Raw genomic sequence first — 19,383 nt, forward strand, 5'->3', positions numbered from 1 at the left:
GGACGAGAAATATGAAAAATCCCTAGGAAGAGCGGGAACGCGAAATGTCACTATAAAACGCAAGCCGCATTCTGCAAAAGCGACAGTCTATTCGAGTTCTAATTGGTTGAAGCTAAACATCCGCCATTTGTCATCTTGAATTAGCTGCTTATCTATAAAAATGAGAAAATTCTACGCGTAATACTAATTAGATTAATATTTATTATTAGGTCGATAATTAGTATATGTTTCGGAAAATTTGATAAATACCTCTTCCTCACAAATTATTTTTTATAATTACATCGTTGTCAATTACTTATAGTTTTATAACTGCATCTTTATCGAAGGATTTAATATCGGCAATAAATATGGATAAATAACAATTACAATTATGGTATAATGAATCTATTTGCCTTGATAAACAATCGTGGTAAATTCAGCAAATTTACAATCCGCCGTATGTAGAATGCCAGTCAGAAAACAAACGTCATAAATCTTTAGACAAGATCATAAATCTATCGCACTTTTGTTATAAGTTGAGAAAGAGAGCTCATTATTATCGCGACAATCTGATTGCAGTCGATGTTCCTTCTGTCTCACAATTCTCTTTTCCGGTTAGAAAAAAAGAATTTTCATCTCAGAAACATGATGGTAATTAGTCGCTCGTGAAGCAAAGGTAAATAACGAATTAGCCACGCGCGCGTCTCTTTAACTTTAATGCCGTTTCGCAACGCGTCGGCGTGACACGCGGGAGTCTAGGGGAAAGTTAGACGTCAGTCGCCGCCGTCGTCACCGCCACCACATCGTCGTTGCCACCGCGCCATCACCCGATCACCGTCGACAGAGCAAAACGAGCGAAAGAGCTGGTCTTCCTTCCGTTTCGTTCCGCGCCACGCCGTGTCAGCCGTGTCGTGCTGTGCCGAACCGTGCCGTGCAAAGTCGTGTCACGTAGCAGTCGTCCCGGACAGCATTTTCTCAGTGGTGTCGTGGGACACGCGGCAGACCGAGTGAGAACGGGAAAGAAGAGCCCGTGGCATCGCAAGGGAGAGCGAGAGAGTTGACGGGTAGTAGTACACTTGGCGTTCAAGTCGCGCGACACTCCGTCAAGAGGACTCGAGCACTCCGCCTTCCTCTTCCTCGTCCACTTCCATCTGCCCCTCTGACACAAACATGAATGAAGAGTACGACGCGATCGTCCTCGGCACCGGCCTGAAGGAATGCATCCTCTCGGGTATGCTCTCCGTCAGCGGCAAGCGGGTGCTACACATCGACCGCAACAAGTACTACGGCGGCGAGTCTGCCTCCATCACGCCCCTCGAAGATCTGTTCAGGTAGATACTCTCGTCTTTTCCACCCGTCTCCTTTTCTTCCTCTTTTTCTCTCGAGCGAAAATCCAGAGAACGTCTGAAAAGAAGACGTCTCTCCGGTATTAAAACACGATTCCCTATACCGTTCGTCAAATGTCTCAGTTACGTTGAGCGAATCCGCCCCTCTCCCTCTTCTCCCTCCTTCCTGCCTTCGTCCGCCCCCCGGCGGGAAACCGTTGTCGTCGTCGACAATTGGGGCGACGTGACACGGTGCGATTGCGGATATCGATTTTGTTTCTTTTCCTTCCCTTCGATCGATCGAAATCGCGCCGATCTGTATGAAAGGGGTGAGAATTAGAGTGACATTAGCGGGTTAAGAAAGGTGAAAATACGTTCCCACGGGGAACGTAGCGTATCGTCGGAACTGCGCCGCATACGAGCGAGGGGGGGAAGCGTATCGATTCCCGAGCCCGCATTCCCGCCGCGCGCGCGAATTGTCCAAACGTGGCGAGTCGCGCTTTTACTTCTCCTCTCCGCGATTAATCGAATCGGCAACAAGAACCCGCGCGTAATCTTCGCGGTTTTATTTCCACGTGGTTAACCAAGAAAAATCACTCTAGGCAACGGCGTAATAATCCTTTCCAAAACGATTCTACGCAGAGATTATCCGCGAAATGCATTCTCATTCTGACGTCGACAGGATTAGCCAATCTCTTCTTTACATATTGCACTTTTTGCACTCGAAATGAAGTAGATTGGACGTTGTCCTTCATAAAAAGTTTATCAATGATAAGCTAAGGAGAGTTTTATTTGCGTTTTTTCTATTTAAAATAAAACAATAGGCTGTTCTTTTCAGCCAAACTTCTTGCGCAGTTCATCTTTTTCACACTGGAGAGATAGAGAAAAGCTAAACTATATGAGAAGTTCAGTCGAAAAGAACAGACTAAGATCTATTTGCATTGGAAACACAAGGAGAGGAGATAAACCACGGAATAGACGACGCGGAAATGAAACGAATTTATTTATACATTGATATTTTGGAGCAGAAACTAATGTCGCGTTCAGCAGCGAAGAGACGCTAATTACGAATTCCGGTCGTTGCTACCGACCGCACGAACGAACAGCGGAAAGTTCGGAACCATCGGCCTTCGCAACGATTACACTCGAGTGCAGGAAGGAGAGGGGAAGAAGAGAGTCCGCCCTTCCCTGCTTCGTTCCTCCTTCTCTTCCTCCGAGAGAGAGAGAGAGAGAGAGAGAACCGCTCGATCGAACGTGGCGAAATTGTTCGTCGTGGCGCTGCCGCGTAATGATTTGACCTGTGTTAAATTCTAAATTCTCCTTAATGACTTCCCTCGTCGCGCAATTTCTCTCGCGATTCTCTGAAACGTCACTCTTCATCCACGACAGTTCGTCCACGCTTCACTGCGGTATTCCGCGCTGGCGCTTCTCAGCTGCACTCTCTACACCGCTAGTCTTTTCCTTTCTCTTTGATTAACACACGTTTTGTTTAAAATACACAAAGAAGAGTTTACACTATGTTCTTTGCAATAAAAATTTATATTATTGATGCATTACAGATAAATAGAAAAATATTAATTCTGCTGCTGAAAAAAATCAATTATTTAATAAAGAATATGTTCATGATAATTAGTCTTAAAATCTCATTTAAGACGAATTTTAGAAAAATCGTATCATATATTCAAAAAATGGAATTTATGCTTTTCGAAGAATATTATAAAAAATTCTATCGAAGAAAAATCAAAATAAGCAAATCAAATTTTTATTTTAACTAGATATTCTTGATTGAAGCATTCAATTATTCCGATTTAGAAATATATTTTGAATAAATTTGCATATAACAAAATAAATAATTTTTTATTTTATTATTTTTATTTTTCTCTCATTTTTTGTGTTTTTTCTTATTTTATTTTTTCAAAATTTTATTTCTACTGGAATTTTTTGCAATTTTTATTATTTATTATTTTGCGCAGTTAATTATTTGAGTTTTTTTTCATCGATGCACGTGACGTGGAACACACGTGATTCCATTGTCGACGATTGTCTTTGATTATTGAAAAACTCACGATAAACGAAACGGTGTGCAAAAACATTCGATCCACGCACGTGTTAATTTGCGGCTTATCGTGCGGTGGACGTTTTTCCATAATTCTGAGCAACTCAGAATACCGCTGTTCTCGACATTTATCGCGTTACAGCACTAATTACGCAGGAAACACGATCAAACTTCGAATCTCCGCGGCAATTACCTTCACCATCCTTCTCTTTTCTCCTCCGGTTACACATACAAATTTCCTTCGCGAGATTTCCGCATTACGCTGAATATCCAGCTCCCATCTCATCGATCTTTAAGTCCGAGTTAATTTCATAAAAGCCATTACTTTTGTCATTGTTTTCTACGTTAAATATTTCAACGCATAAAACGTGCAACGCTAAATGTTAACACAAAGTAGTTATAGAATATTTGCCAACCGATTTGCTCCGATTTCAATTGATTTATTCATGGAATTTTCTTGTCGTTGCAGTGGAAGCTGGGCATCTCGTTTATGTAATTAGAGATCGGACGCTGTTATTACGATGGAGGAGAGAGATAATGCTCGAAATAATATTGCTGCACGTTGTTTTTCGCATTCCTCTCACCGCGGCTCTCTCTTGGCTGCGCGATAATTGCGTTAAATAAAAAGGCGCGATAAAATGTCAAAAGTTCGCGATTAGGGTCTTCTACCTCTCAACTCTCCTCCGTTTTCCGTCCTTTCGCTGCCTGGCCTTTTATAGGGTTCGCATTTCACCGAGAGGCGCGGCGTCACCTGAAAAGCGCGGATATCCTGTTGCCGACACTCGACACCGTCCGTTATGTTCCCTTGTATACAGCCTCGCGCCAGCATGAAAGTTTGTCCGTCCGTTCGAGGGAAAGAAGGAGGACTTTACACCACTCGCACCGAATGCAGATGGAAAGCGGAACGACGGCCGTTCCGAAGATTGCACGTAATTATGTGCCTCGTGTAAAAAGATCGCGAGAAACGCATGTTGAACGTGCAACGACACGCGAGTTCCAGTGGACTTTCCGTTTACCTGTGGACGTCTCGCGATTGCGAATGCAACGAATCCAATGAACCCATACAAGTGGGAGAGAGAGGCAATTAAGATGTACGGATAAACCGCTACTGCGTAGCGTTCTTTTCATCTGCCAGGAACGACAAATTTAAATGAGATTTACGATGAATCTAGGCAAAAATAAAACTAATCGATACGAATGATTGTAAGGAATAGTCGGATAAACTGTAAATTAAAACGTATTTACGTTGCAACGCTTCTTACGGGCCGTTGCATTGGGACGGAGAAACCAATAACGAAAAGCGAACAACACGAGCCGTCAATAAATTATCGTGCGTTGCTAATCCGCCTATCATTGTCAATAAATTGCTGTCCTTGGTTTCGCGCTATGATGTCGCTCAATCATCATTTACGAACGAATTGTCAACGTAAGCTATACTCGCGAACAAAATTAACACCGTCCCGACGCAGCAGTCTCGTACAGAAATAATTTTCCCTGATAATTCGCTGTCGCGGTTTCTGAACGCAGATAAAGTCCACGGAAGCGGAAGTCCGACTCGAACCTTTTAATTGCGAATGATGGAAATCATCTGAACTTAATGGTCGACACTGTCGTGTCTTATCTTTCTACGTATTTTCGTGCCCCGGTACTTCAAAGTATCTTCGTAACACAAATCCCATATGGGAATTAGAAAACAGGGACAGACATTTAATGGCTTTAATCACTCTAAAAAGCAATTACTTTAATTAAATATAATTGAATTTAATTTCATTTTATCGGACATTGTTGTACTTGTCATTTATGTTATTTTCAAAGGATATAACACATTTGTAATTTAGATCAAGTTTCGTAAATATCCGTTTTTAATTATAATGCTTGTGTTGTTTAGCAAATTCAAGGCTCCATCACCGGACGAGAGCTATGGCCGCGGTCGGGATTGGAATGTTGACTTGATACCAAAATTCCTGATGGCGAATGGTCTTCTCGTCAAGCTGCTCATTCACACAGGTGTGACACGTTACTTGGAGTTCAAGTCGGTGGAGGGCTCATATGTATACAAGTCTGGCAAGATCTCGAAGGTCCCAATCGATCAACAGGAGGCCCTGACCAGCGATCTGATGGGTTTGTTCGAAAAACGGCGGTTCCGTAGCTTCCTCATGTGGGTCCAAAACATGCAGGAGGATGATCCCAAGTCGTGGGATGGCTTCGATCCCTTCAACAACAACATGAGCGCACTGTACAACAAGTTCAGCCTGGATAAGAATACGCAGGACTTCACTGGACACGCGTTAGCGTTGTACAGGTAATAATTGACAAAGACTGAGTTTTTAGAGTGACTAATTTATTGTGAAATTAAAAAACCTATAAAATGATATTTTTCTCTCCTATTTTAAAATTTGTATTACAAAAATAAATATGTGCCAAATATTTATACATCTATCTTTAAAGAGTATTTATGTTTTAATTAGGGATGACGACTACATAGGCCAAACTGCGATAACCACTATTAGGAGAATCAAACTGTATAGCGACAGTTTAGCTCGGTACGGAAAATCGCCGTATCTTTATCCGATGTACGGTTTAGGCGAACTTCCTCAGGGCTTCGCGCGTCTTAGCGCTATTTTTGGTGGCACATACATGCTGGATAAGCCGATCGATGAAATCGTTATGAAGGATGGCAAGGTAAGTGTCATATTTGCAGTATCTTTATAACTAAACTTGCACTTAGTCATTGAAATTAATTGTTACTTTGACCAGGTGGTTGGCGTTCGTTCCGGCGATGAAGTAGCTCAATGCAAACAAGTTTTTTGTGATCCTACGTACGTATCTGATCGCGTGAAGAAGGTCGGTCAAGTGATAAGATGCATATGCCTCATGGATCATCCTATAGCCAACACAGCTGACGCATTATCCACGCAAATTATCATTCCTCAGAAACAGGTAATTGATAATCAATTTTATCTCGTATATATGACTCAATAATATCAATGAACTCTGATGTGCAATCTCTTCTTTAATTTTTATTACAAAAATCTTTAAAATTTCTAATCTTTTAAGCCACTTATTCGCACAGATGCGCGAACTTGTTATTATATATATATATATAAAATTTTATCATATCTTTAATCAAATATATATATATAATTTTATCATATCTTTAATCAAATATTTTTTCTTTTTTCAGGTCGGCCGTAATTCCGATATATATGTGTCTCTCGTATCGTATACTCATCAAGTTGCGGCAAAAGGCTGGTTCATCGCTATGGTCTCGACCACGGTGGAGACGGATAACCCGGAGGTCGAGATTAAACCCGGTCTGGACCTGCTTGGTCCTATCAAACAGAAATTTATCAGCATCTCCGATTACATGGTGCCGATAGATGATGGTCTTAATAGCCAGATATTCATATCCACCAGTTACGATGCTACCACGCATTTCGAAACCACTTGCTTAGACGTGCTCGATATATTCAAGCGCGCTACTGGCGAAGAGTTTGACTGTAACAAGATCAAGCTTGATCAAGGAGACTGGGATCAGTAACCGTAATCGCGAAATGCGCGCGTGCATACACATCACACATTATGAGGATAAATCGAAGCGCCCAGTGTATTTGCGTATTCGAGTAAAAAAAGAAACATCGTTCGACGATTGCCGACGATTACGTCGGCATGCGACAGTGTCTCAAGGCAGATACCACGGAACAAGTTATGCTGCGAGCAGACCTGTGCCTAGTTATGTAGATTCTCTTTGATAGAGGATGGAAAATGGAGGCAAAGTTGGCTAAAAATTCTCTCTATCAAATTTTTCTCTGTCTCACCCTATCCTCCTAATCTCGTCTCTGCAACACAGTCCTATCCGAAGCGCACGAATTCTCCACATTCACACGGAAAAAGATTCGGACTCTATTTCTACGATTTCGAACTGGATTATATAAGGTTAGAGCCTCTTATAAATTTATATTTTACATGAAACATGAATCCAATCTGCCAATATACATTGGAACAGGAAATAATAAAAGAAAAAGAAATTTAAGGTAATTGAGTCGTCGTAGCGTATATACAATACGTATGTACCATATTTTAATATATATTAATAAGTGAAACGTTTATCGGCAGATCGCATTGTACAAAAAAAGTTTACAGGTACTGTAGTGACATCATGTTGCTACAAAAGCTACAATCTATTGTTAAACTGATGATTGATGCAGTATAAGAGTCATAATATTTCTGTTTAAATTAGCATTGGTAATTCCTATAGATATAGAGATACTTCTGAAAAGTCTCTAGGTTGTGAATCAGAAAAAATTTATATTTGGACGTTAATTTTAAGTTGTCTAAGTTGCATTTATTATTTTGAGCAAAATCGAACAATGATATAATATTGTGCGAATTGCTAAATGAGCGGTTGAAGATGTTCCATTGATAAGTTTCCTTTCTTTATTGACCCTGTAGCAAAATTAGAGATAACAAGATATGCATTATTCGATGTGTACTCATGTACATAATTGTAACTATGTTTCATCTTCCATATCCGTTTTTCTCGTTAAAGAAACGCTCGCTTTAGAAAACGAAACGTAACTATCGATAGCACGATTAGATATCTTCAATGTATGTTCAGAAACGAAATTAGGAATAGGAAAGTTGCATATTCATACACGCTTGAGACAAAGTCGGTAGTAAATGAGAAAAAAACGAAAAAAAATGAAGGATATCGAAACATTGAAACGAAGAAGGATATCCGGAGCGGCCAAGCATTTCATTATATAGATATATTATATAGATCCACATAGTATATATATATATTATATATTACAAAAAAGATATGTATACATATACATATATATACATATATATATATATATATATATATATATATATATATATATATAAAATATTGAGAAAATGGAATCGTTGAAATATTGTTGTTTCGTGTGAGCTTGAGATTCGAACTACTTTATTTGCATAATAAATCATTATTGTATTGTTACCTGATAAGAAAAGAGTAAGTGAGCGCGAACGTTCGCATGCACATCGATCAATTAATTATCAATTAACGGCGTATGTCAAGGAGAACGTATCAAGGAGAAAAAAATGAATTGGTCGTTTTCCTAGATTCATGTTTTACTTGCACTCTCGCATGGGTTACGATGGGCACACACAATTTCACATCACGTACGAAAAATTTGGCGAGGAAACGGGTATACTCAGATAACACTTGTCTCAATTGCAACAGATACATCATTATCCATCAACTTGTAACACAAGAGAGCTGAATGGAATAAACGATATTGTATTAACCGTGTATGTTTGCAATTCCGACTAAGTCTCGCTTAAAAATCAAAGGATAAAAGAAGTCTAATACAAATAATCACTTTCAGTGCAGATTTTCATGTACCACATTCAACTAAGTTTCAAAACATATAAATTATTGTCTCTACATCCCAAGACAGCAAAATTGTTATGAACGACTGGCGAAGAGAATGTTTCGCCGGGAAATTGCTTGGTCGCTAACAATTTGCCTTCTAGAAGATCAAACACCTTGAAAATACCGTTTGTACATGCCACAAACATATATCCACCTTCACACCAAGAAGTCCCAAAAATAGGCGACTGCAGTTGTAACATATATCTCAATTTTGGCTCATTTTCTTTGACTGTTTTTTGTGGCAGTTCTAAACAGTATAAATTTTGATTATGGCTAGCCAATACGATGTATTCATCATCCACCATAGATTCAGGAGTCCATATCACAGGATATGAAAATACATTACCATATATCACATACTGCCATATCTACAATAAGAAAAGTCGTTGGGCTACATCGAGCGATAACAAAGGAAGATGTACGTTTACCTGACAATCAGTTTCGATATCAAAACAACATAAAATTCCAGCTACAGAACAAAATAAGACATATCCAGTCCGGAGAACAACAGGCGCGACAAATATCGGATCCTGCAATTTACTTTTCCACAGAATACGTCCCGAGGATTGCTCTAAGGCCAGGCACGAGCCGTCTAATGTCCCAAAAAGAATCGAAGTTGATTGATGATGAAGACAACCGGTAGCACAGATTCCACCTTGACTTGCTTTAGTTTTCCAAATCTGAGTACCATCCTATGGGATAATGTATTTTACAGTTAAAACATAAATAATTTATCATAATTTTAATTAATAATGTTGACATGGATAATAATTATAAGGCACCTGTATAAGACCCACTAATTTATTTTGTTTTTAAAAACTATTAAATAGGGTTCAAAAAAATAAAATTAAGTGGGCCTTATTCATATCAAGTTCCTTACTTGATTTAATAATGCCACTTACTTCCGTGGAAAGGCAATATACATAGAAATCGTAAGAACCCACAAACATCTTGTTTCCTTGTACACACGTTATTGCCGTACACTTAACCATATCCTGCGTTTGAAATTTCCAAATTATGTCACCAGTTTTTAAATGGATACAATAAATGTATCCATCATAACAACCTGCAATTAGAAACATTTATTATGTCATTTATTAAATATTAATCATTAAAATTCAATGTCAATATCAAAGGGGCTTACCTACAATTCCGTGAAAATTGCTTAGGACTAAAACGGAAGCTTCTATTCTATCCGGTAGTTTTACTTCATATGGCGCATTATCGATTTTCAACAAATTAACAGTACATACAATACCGGAATGTGAAGCTACTGTTACGTACAATTCCGCTCTAGAAATAAACGAACGTTATATTATTTTAAACTTTAGATTCATTTTCTGAAATATGGCTGAATTCGATTAAGAATCGTTCTACATTTTTTATTAAAAAATAATTTCCTCAAAATCATTCTTACGCGGAATAACGATATACAGTTGGCGAAGCATCGACGCACTTCTGCAAATTATAGGTCGCCAGTACTTCAACGTTTGATATATTTTCTAAGAAAGATTTGATATTTTTTTCTCCTAATGCATTACCATAAATTTTTCCTCTGCATTTGTACCATTCATAAGAATACTTCTCATTTGACAATAGTGGAAATTTTTTTCGCAACGGCTGTTTTATTACGTAATCTTCTGTATCAAGTATATTCTTGGAAGAACTATTAAGAGATACATCAATGGAACGACTAACAGTCTTACCGCAATCTTGGCTAATTAAAGTACTTTTGATATAACTGACGCATTCGTCGAATGTAGAATCTTTTAGCAACATACCAATTAATTCGGGAAATTCTCTATTAAAGGCTTGAGCAACAGCACTTGAGATATGAAGTGCCGCTATTGACGTACCGCCGGACATTAAAAAACTAGCATCTTTAGATCTTGTATAATTGTTCCATAAGTTTTCAAATATTTCATTCGCATCAATATTCAAATTTATGTTATTTATATTAACTTCTGTTTCGGAGTTTCTACATATTTCTCTCAGCGATGTCTGACAAATTTTTCCATTGGTAGTAAAACTAAAGCGTTCTACTTTAATTATCTTGTCGGGTTTATAAATCGCTGGTAATATCTTTAAGTGTGACATTATATCATCTTTCAATTTAGAGAATTCTCCTTTCATGTCTGTGGCTAAACATAAATATAATTTATGGCTTTCTACATCCCAGAACGTAGCACAATTTCGTACAAAACTCAATTCCGTTACGGCTCTTTCGAGCTCTCGCAAATTCACCTTATTTCCAAATCTTTTTACAATATTATTTCGTCTTCCTTTATAAAATATTCTATCTTGATCATCTATCTAAGAAAACAAAAGTAACAATTTGAATAGATTCACCCCTATTGTGGAAAACAATCTTAGATAAATTATGGCATTTAATCTCTCTGAATAATTAATTTGAAAATTTACCGAAACGACATCGCCAGTATCACGAAAAATTGGCTTATTCAAATCTTCCTCAGTTTCATTTCCAACAATACAAATCCTAGTGGTGCTTCCTATTAAAGACAAATATTAAAAAATAATAAAAACACAAATTATAAAAAATTATATAAAAATGAGAGAATTTCATAAAAAATATTTCACACATATTTGTAAAGTTAAAAACTAACCGACATAAAGGCTACCATCGCCCCTAATTACTTCGTTATCTTCATTCTTGATTTGAAATATAGTTTCTGATAAAGGTTCACCTAGACAAGGCTCATCCACGTTATTTTTATCGATTTCATTAATACTAGACCAACATGAGACTTCAGTTATGCCATAGATATTAAATACTCGTGTAGTATTCAATGGATGACTTGTTTCCGATAGCAATTTCTTGTTAGGGAACGGTTCTCCGCCCAAAAGAAGAACTTTTAGTTCAGAATCTTTGTCCAAAATTGTTGTTTTCAAGCGTTCGGTGGACCACTGGTGAAAGAGAAGCGACGGAGTGATTTGAAGAACTGTTACACGAGCATGGAATATTTCTTCTAAGAGCCTAAAAAAATATTTATATTTATGTAGTATAAATTTATCTTTTTTTCTTTTAACAATTATTTATTTATTCACCTATCAGCTTTATTCTTTAATGCTTTTGAAACCATGAATAAGGTTGCAGCACAACAAAGACTTAAGAAAATTTCAATAACACTAGGATCAAAAGTAAAATTCGTTAGTTGTGCGATTTTATCAGAGCTTATTATATTCAAAATTCTTCTTAAATCTGTAATATTAGGTAATATACAAGGATGAGGCACTTTGACAACTTTTGGTACTCCAGTCGATCCTGAAGTAGTAATTGCATATGCAAAATGATATTTTCTATTATTGGGAATTTCTTGGACATCTACTAATTTTGTTAAATATATCAACTGTCCATGAATATCGAATTGACATATGATTTTTCTGTTGGACGTTACAGATCTTGTAAAAATATATTTTAAATTTAAAAAAGCAAATATCTCTGTATACCCCAGTGGATCTGTAGGTATATTGAAAAAAGCATGTCCACTGTCGAGGATTCTATAAAAGAAAAAGAAATTTAAAAGATAAATATCCATAACAATATCTAATTAAATGCTCGACATAATTGGATTTTACCCAAGCATTAAAGAAGGTACACAGCATTCCAAGATGTCAAAGTCGATGCCAATAAATTCAGGATATTCAATGCATTTCAAATAACTAAAAACTATTTCTTTCGCTGCTTTCAGTTCTCTGTAACTTATAATCTTAACATTTTCCAAATCGTGATATTCTATAGCTAGTTTGTCAAGATAAGTCCAATTGCATGCATTGTGTAAAGTTTGCGAATCATCTCTGTCTCTTTGTGTCTTTAATCTTTCAGTACAATCAGCTGAAAGAACGTAAGAAACTCTAAATAATTCCGTGTATCGTATATATTTAATAATTAATGTTATTTTTTTTATTATAAATAAACCAAATTTATATATTATATAAATAATTACTAATACTCACCTGCTTGGCTCATAGTATAAATCTAACGTACCCACTGGCATTAATAAAATTTAATTCCTTTGACAATTAAATAATATTAAAATAATTGTTTTCATAATACAGATAAAACCAAGAGATATTGAGCATTTATTTAAATTGAGCCTTCTTGCAGATTGTTTTGATATTGAGGTTAGGAAACACGAACAAGGGTTCTCAACTTATATTACTTGCAAGAGTTACAGAAAAAGAATTGTAACTTGCAAAGTACACCCAATTTAGTTGGCTAATAATAGTTTGTATTTAAACTTAATCTATTTTCAAAGGGTTCGGGGTGAGTAGAAGATATAAAAGTATAAATAATTACTTTTAGGTTTATTAATAATTTTAAACCACGTGTGTACATACATATTCTTAAATATAAATTTGTAATATTATACTATATAAAATCATTAGCGTTGTCTAAAGTCGTATGCTAGAAGCTTGTAAACAAGAAGATTCAAAGTTAACATTATATTATCCTTGAATTTTACTGACAATATCCAAGGATTCTAACGGATCTTAAAATGTGAAGTGTGTAAGTCTATATTTCACAAAGTAATTTACATTATTCTATTTTTATTTGAAATAAATAACAATGGACCTACGTGATACATATTCGCATAATTATTTGCATACTTATTTGATTTTGATACACAGTTAATTTTATTCTTTGAAAAAAAAAATTGCGCCACTGGGTGAAAAATTTATTAAAGTAATTGCAAGGAGCTCTGTTTAAGTTCGACATTCTAGTAACGCAAAGATGAATTATTTAACATTTAAAAGACTTTTCGCGACTTTAAGAAATCGCGTTCTCATCTATTTCTCCTCGCACCATTCATTCTCCTTGCGTACTTGTTCTTCCTCAGAAGCCGTAAAATCATTCTTGATGTTAAATGTCTTACGAATCTCTTCGGGCGTCTTGCCTTTGATCATATTAGCGACGGTTTTGCATGTGACATCCAAAAGTCCTTTAATATCGAGGTAGTTAGCTGCCAAGATCAGTTCGAAGAGAGTGCCTTGATCCACCTAAGCAAATAAAACACGTATTAAATTTTTAGAATTTAATACAATAATTAAATTTTTAATAATATTGAAAGACTAATAAAGAGCTAACAAGAGTCCAGTAGAACTGGATGTAGATGTTTATACAATTGACATAGAACATATTAAAGGAGTACTTAATATAAACCTAAATCAATCAAAATGAGACTTGGCAAATTTTTTGTAAAAAGAAAATTAAAATAGACAAAGTGTTTACTCCATTGTAAAAATTATATTTTTTGTTGCTTGATACTTAAATTTTATTTAGAAAATCGTGATTTAAAAAGATTAAGTTTTTGGCTTTATTGTTAGATTCAGCATTCATTAAAGACACTAACCTTCAAAAAGTCCGCATCCCAAGAACTAATATCATCGGTACGCTTCTCTTTGTTCTCGTCATCCTCTGGTGGTGGCGGATCATCCTTATGATAGGTGGCCCACTGTATAACCTTTCTCAAGATTGCCGAATTAACATTCGGCAAGGGCACAACCTCCTCTTCATCCTCGTCCATGCCAAGATCCTCCAACATAGTCTTGATGGTTACCGAACATTTAGCGATCTCAACATCAACCTCAAACACCTCACCATCGGAGCTCTGTAGCTTAATATTAGGCATCTGCAAAAATACAAATTAAAAATTATAAGTCAAAGTAAAGCTTTGAAGCTGCTTTTATGATACAAGATTCTTTCGCAAATAGCATGCTACAAGATATTTTATTTTTACTCTTAAGTTTTTGACAAAGTACTTAGTAACTTAAGCTTAACCCTTAAGTAAATAGGTAGGGTGCTAACAACATCCTAATCATTCATCATTTATATATTGTTTATTGATATACTTAAATTTATGTTAGTTAAATCCTTAAGAAATATGTTGACCCTTAATAGGAATGTAAAAGAATAAACTTTAAGATTTAAATAATATTTTTTAGTTTTCTTTTTCAGAACAAGATTTCTAATCTTGCATTTCTTTGTTACCTGCTATGTCATTGTCTCTCTACCTATTTACAAAAGGTTAATAGATAAAAATTCTTGAAATCATTTCTATAATACTCTATTTTTAGACTATTCTTTAAATTCTTTAGTTCTCATACTTATATTTCTAGTTTTATTTTTTTCCATAGTTAAATATGACAATATAATTTACAATAATTTAAATAAGACAAAAAATTGAAGAAAATTATTGAAATTATTTTGTATATTTCTAGACTACTCTAGACTCGATTTAAGCCATTCTAAATTATTCCAGTATATTTCTAAACTAATTTTATTCCTTCCTTTGTTAATTTTTTGACAAAACAATTAACAATTTAAAGACAAAAATTTAATTGGACAGAAAGTATTCCAAAATTATTTTGTATATTTCTAGACATACAAAATAATGAAGAGTTCAGTGGGGAAGAGAGGAAAAAACCGGGAAAGGAAAATCCATTCATGTACTTAAACAAAGCTCCCTTCTTTTATAGTACATGTGTACCTAGACTTAACTGACTTCCATTTTGTGATGCACAAAATGCATAAAAACGATCTCATAAGAAAGAATGATCCCGATCCATCTTTCCGATATCTTTTAATGATTGAAAAAGTATTTCCAATCATACGCAAGCGTTTTTTTCGTGTGCGCGAGGCAAACACAGCACAGGCAACGTTTACGCAAACAACCCTAACCTAACTTCCTTCGCAATCCCGATTCGCCATTTTATTATATGTTATTCTCGTTGCTCGTCATTCCATTTTATTGCATGTACCGAATAACTGTCGATGTTCTCATTTCGCGCGGTGTATCATCCCTTAACCAGGACGTAATCTTAGGGTAGTCGATTACCTTTTTGATCTCAAGACGAGACGCGAGATTCAGAAGCAAGCGTTGTTTCTTCGCACGAATTCACGTGTTTCCTTCTGCACCGCGTTCTTTCGCTGATCCTTTTTCCTCAATGCCGCTCGATCACGTCACTGTACGGCAACCCTTAGCATACACAGGTGCGCTCTTACTTCTTCTGATTGTTGACGACGAAAGAGTGAAGCATGAGACATGGGACGCGGGACGTTACAGAGTGGTTGTTTATTTTTTTCGCCTATCGCGACATCTACAATCACTTGGAGATTAACAAGCTGCGTTATATATGAGTTTATACATGAGTTAATCATCAGGATGGTAGATGACGCTACAAAGCTCTTTTCTCGCGCGTCGTGGATCACGTATAAATTTTTTTCCGCAGAGAGAAGACTGATCCGCTATCATTTTAAATTTAGCAACATCTTGTGAATATTTACATACATTTGCTATTCATATAAACATGACACATGATGATTTTATAAATAAATTTTATAAATGCTATAAACATTTAGCTCAGGAACAATTAGAAAAATAAGAATAAAAATAACACAGGTGAGACAAAAAAATAATAAGATGAAGATATCAAATAGAAGGTATTTTAAAATGATTTTGAAAAATTACAAAAATTACATTAAATGAATTTTATGAAATAATTTAATAGTTTTTTTAACTAGAAAAAAGCATTTTTAAATTATTGTAAAAATTTCTTAAATTGTATCAAAAATTTATAACAAAATTATCATCAAAAATTCATTCGTAGCACTCCGTAGCATCATTATAGATTTTTCCTAAAATGACTTCTACTTGACGTCATTTTAATTTTGTTATGCTTTTGTGTTCTATCTAGGCATAATTATTACCTATAGATTATTTGTTTTTAAATGAATAGATTCGGTTTGTTGACTCATTATAACGGCTGACTTTCAATATGAACTAAAATAATTGATGATTTTTTCATCTCTTTCAAGCGGTTCCTTTTAATTGCGTTCTCTATATTTTAATTTCTCGATATTTCAATTTTTACTAAGTCCTTTTGTTTGATGAAATTGATAGAATAAAAACCTAATCTATTTTATTAAAAAGCAAATATATGTAAAACAATAATTATTATATATTTATATATAATAGTTTTAGATATATATTTTATTAAGCGTCCAATGTCGCGTAGGCAGATTTATTTTAGGCGCGTACTCCTAAAAATACGTTCGAGTTTGGTCGACAAGTTGATTTCCGAAAGAAACTGGCTGGATCGTTTATCCGAAAAGGCAAATATCGCTTTATTGTTAGAACGATCGTCATAGTTAGGTACTCTATAGGAGAGGCGAGTAATTCGAGCCGTGCGCGTTTATGCGTGCTTACGACCTCCCCTAGGGCATAGAATATCTTATTGCTTGATTGAGGCTCAGCGGAAAAGAGGATTATATATGAAATACGTAAATAAAATTTAAAAACTGGATTAAAAGGGCGAAATAGAGATTATTAAATTAAAGAAGGTCTCTTTCTCTCTTTCGATTTTCGCAGGTAGAATAATTTTCCACATTGATATGTTGAAAAAACTTAAAACCTTTGGGGAACAATAGAGAACTGTCGTTTTTAAGTTGCTGCGTCTTAAAAATGCTTTCAAACCGAGCCGAAAGACATCCGATTATCAGCTTTAAATCCATTAAATTTTCACGTTTCACGTGCATCTCGAAAGTCCCTTAATAAAAGATTGAGACGTGCGAAATAACGTCGTAAATTTCGCGATCGAGAGGAACTCGTCGTTACCGCGATTGAGTATCGAAGTCATCGACCCTTGCCATCCGCGCGATCCACTTCTAGTTCATCTTTTTCTTAGTCCCCCTTCGATAGACAGCGGAGCCGACGGAGGATCGAGTGTGACGCCGCAATTTTTGGAGGCCACAGGATTACGCAGAGAAATCCGCTGCGGCTCCGAGAATCTATAAAGTTCGCGATGCACGCGGAATGAACGACCGGCGCCAGCACCCACGCAAAGCTCACACAACCGTATAAGAGCACGCGATACACATATGTTGTATATAAGCTGTCTATCAGAAACTTGCGGATTGACCCTCCCCGTCGCGTCGGTTCCGCCCCATTAGAAAAAAATCCGTCTCTTCGTTTTTCAATCTTTATTTGTTCGATCAGGAATGGGAAGGACGCCGAGGAAAGGAAATCCTTTGTGTGGTCACGATAACATTTGGTTTCAAGGTTGGGAGAGACATAAGCTATAAAAGTGAGAAATAAAGAGCTGAAAAAGTGTAATGAGCGGGAACAAATGCGAATAAAATGCGTCATGTACTAAGATGTTTTAGTTTACAGATTTATTAATCTTTCAAAAATTATAATAATAGCAAAGTCAGTTGTTTAAACAATCACTTAACTACTTTTAATATTAACTATCGACTTTTCTAAAAGATACAATTTTATTTGACATCCTTAATGTTTTCATTGTCAACATCCCTTGACTGCGGTTTTTTATATTTAAGAATTAAAAGATTTTTTGGTTTTAAAGGAAAAAAGAACGTCTGATTAAAAGATCGACGAAAAAAATATTAGGAAAAGTAAACTTTTACTAATTTATAGGATCCGCATTACATTGCATTACATAATAATGTTGATTAATAAATTGAATGACGAGTTACATTGCCGAGGGTGGCAAAGGAAAAGGCAAAGGTTCGCGATCGATGTACTTCTATTACGCGTGCTGTAATCGGCAATCATTCAGTGATCGATTGTCAACCAGAGCCGGTTCGCCGAGTTGCGTAAGATCGACTGCTAGATTCAGGAAAGTCTTAGGAAGTTCTTAGGAAAGTCGCAGTTGCAATTCGCTCACTTATTGAAGAAACTATGAAAGACCGGAGCGCGAAATTATACCGCACAGTCGTAGAAACACGCCGCTAAAGTTTGACTATTTCTCCATTAAAATAATTTAGTTTTAATTTAAAAAATTGTACAACGTTTGTCACATTCACAATTGGAGTTGAAAATGAAAGTTAGTATTTGAATTTGAAGATGTACATGAGTATTATACATCCTCAAATGTACATTCTCAAATTCAAAAGTAATGAATGAATAATTTCAATATATTTATTATTAGACATTAGTCATTTGATGGAAATATAATGGTTTCACTACAAGAAATGGAAAGAATGATTTTGTTGAAAATACAAATACGATAATATAATTGTTGGATCACTAAATTATTAATTACATTGCACTAAAACAAGGATTTGGTAACTTTATCAAATTTGATAATAGTTTATTCTTTCAGTGTACATTTTTTTCTTCAAGTAAATGTTGAAGAGAAGTTTATGTAATCTCAAAGATCTCGTCACAAGGTTTAAGCATAGATATCAAGTCAAACACTTTTTAATTTTGGAAAATAATTTGTCTTTGAAATTAAAATGAATAACGTCGGTGACCTGTGCGGCTAACGTTTAAGACTGCTTTCAAATCATCGAAATATTCTGTCTCTCTCTCTCGCTCTGTCTCTTTACCTCTAGTAAGAGAAAGTAATAGGTTTGTGTGATACCTTTTGAGTGATATCTTAATTCTCTTTTGCAAAGTGAATCAAAGCGATAGCATCTTTCTTTGCAATATATCTAAAAAAGAAAGAGCGAAAAATCTAACGTCGTCGCATGAATTTAACAAAAAATTGTAAAATTCACTTTGTAACTTCTACGTTTGATGGATGAAGAGAGACAATGTTACTTTCTCCTACGCGAA

General features: G+C 35.7%; 3 protein-coding genes across 3 annotated transcripts; 1 reads left to right on the forward strand and 2 right to left on the reverse strand.

The window, feature by feature from the left end:
* The first annotated feature begins 773 nt into the window (after positions 1-773).
* On the forward strand, positions 774-8,657 carry LOC105195302 (rab GDP dissociation inhibitor beta). Its single transcript, XM_026133501.2, has 5 exons — positions 774-1,310; positions 5,249-5,662; positions 5,829-6,042; positions 6,118-6,300; positions 6,545-8,657. The coding sequence occupies exons 1-5, from the start codon at positions 1,150-1,152 to the stop codon at positions 6,899-6,901; spliced, it is 1,329 nt and encodes a 442-aa protein (XP_025989286.1). The 5' UTR covers positions 774-1,149; the 3' UTR covers positions 6,902-8,657.
* On the reverse strand, positions 8,298-13,064 carry LOC105195124 (beta-alanine-activating enzyme). Its single transcript, XM_011160377.3, has 10 exons — positions 12,761-13,064; positions 12,383-12,638; positions 11,852-12,304; positions 11,410-11,780; positions 11,207-11,295; positions 10,203-11,098; positions 9,930-10,078; positions 9,688-9,851; positions 9,214-9,477; positions 8,298-9,153 (listed from the first exon to the last, which is right to left on the reverse strand). The coding sequence occupies exons 1-10, from the start codon at positions 12,771-12,773 to the stop codon at positions 8,761-8,763; spliced, it is 3,048 nt and encodes a 1,015-aa protein (XP_011158679.1). The 5' UTR covers positions 12,774-13,064; the 3' UTR covers positions 8,298-8,760.
* Positions 13,065-13,337: 273 nt separating this feature from the next.
* On the reverse strand, positions 13,338-15,879 carry LOC105195125 (S-phase kinase-associated protein 1). The gene is made up of 3 exons (XM_011160378.3): positions 15,643-15,879; positions 14,158-14,436; positions 13,338-13,804 (listed from the first exon to the last, which is right to left on the reverse strand). Exons 2-3 carry the CDS (start codon positions 14,434-14,436, stop codon positions 13,595-13,597), a joined length of 489 nt encoding a protein of 162 aa, XP_011158680.1. The 5' UTR covers positions 15,643-15,879; the 3' UTR covers positions 13,338-13,594.
* Between the last annotated feature and the right edge of the window lie 3,504 nt (positions 15,880-19,383).

The sequence above is a fragment of the Solenopsis invicta genome, chromosome 5 (genome assembly GCF_016802725.1).
Source record: "Solenopsis invicta isolate M01_SB chromosome 5, UNIL_Sinv_3.0, whole genome shotgun sequence".
Lineage (NCBI taxonomy): Eukaryota > Metazoa > Arthropoda > Insecta > Hymenoptera > Formicidae > Solenopsis > Solenopsis invicta.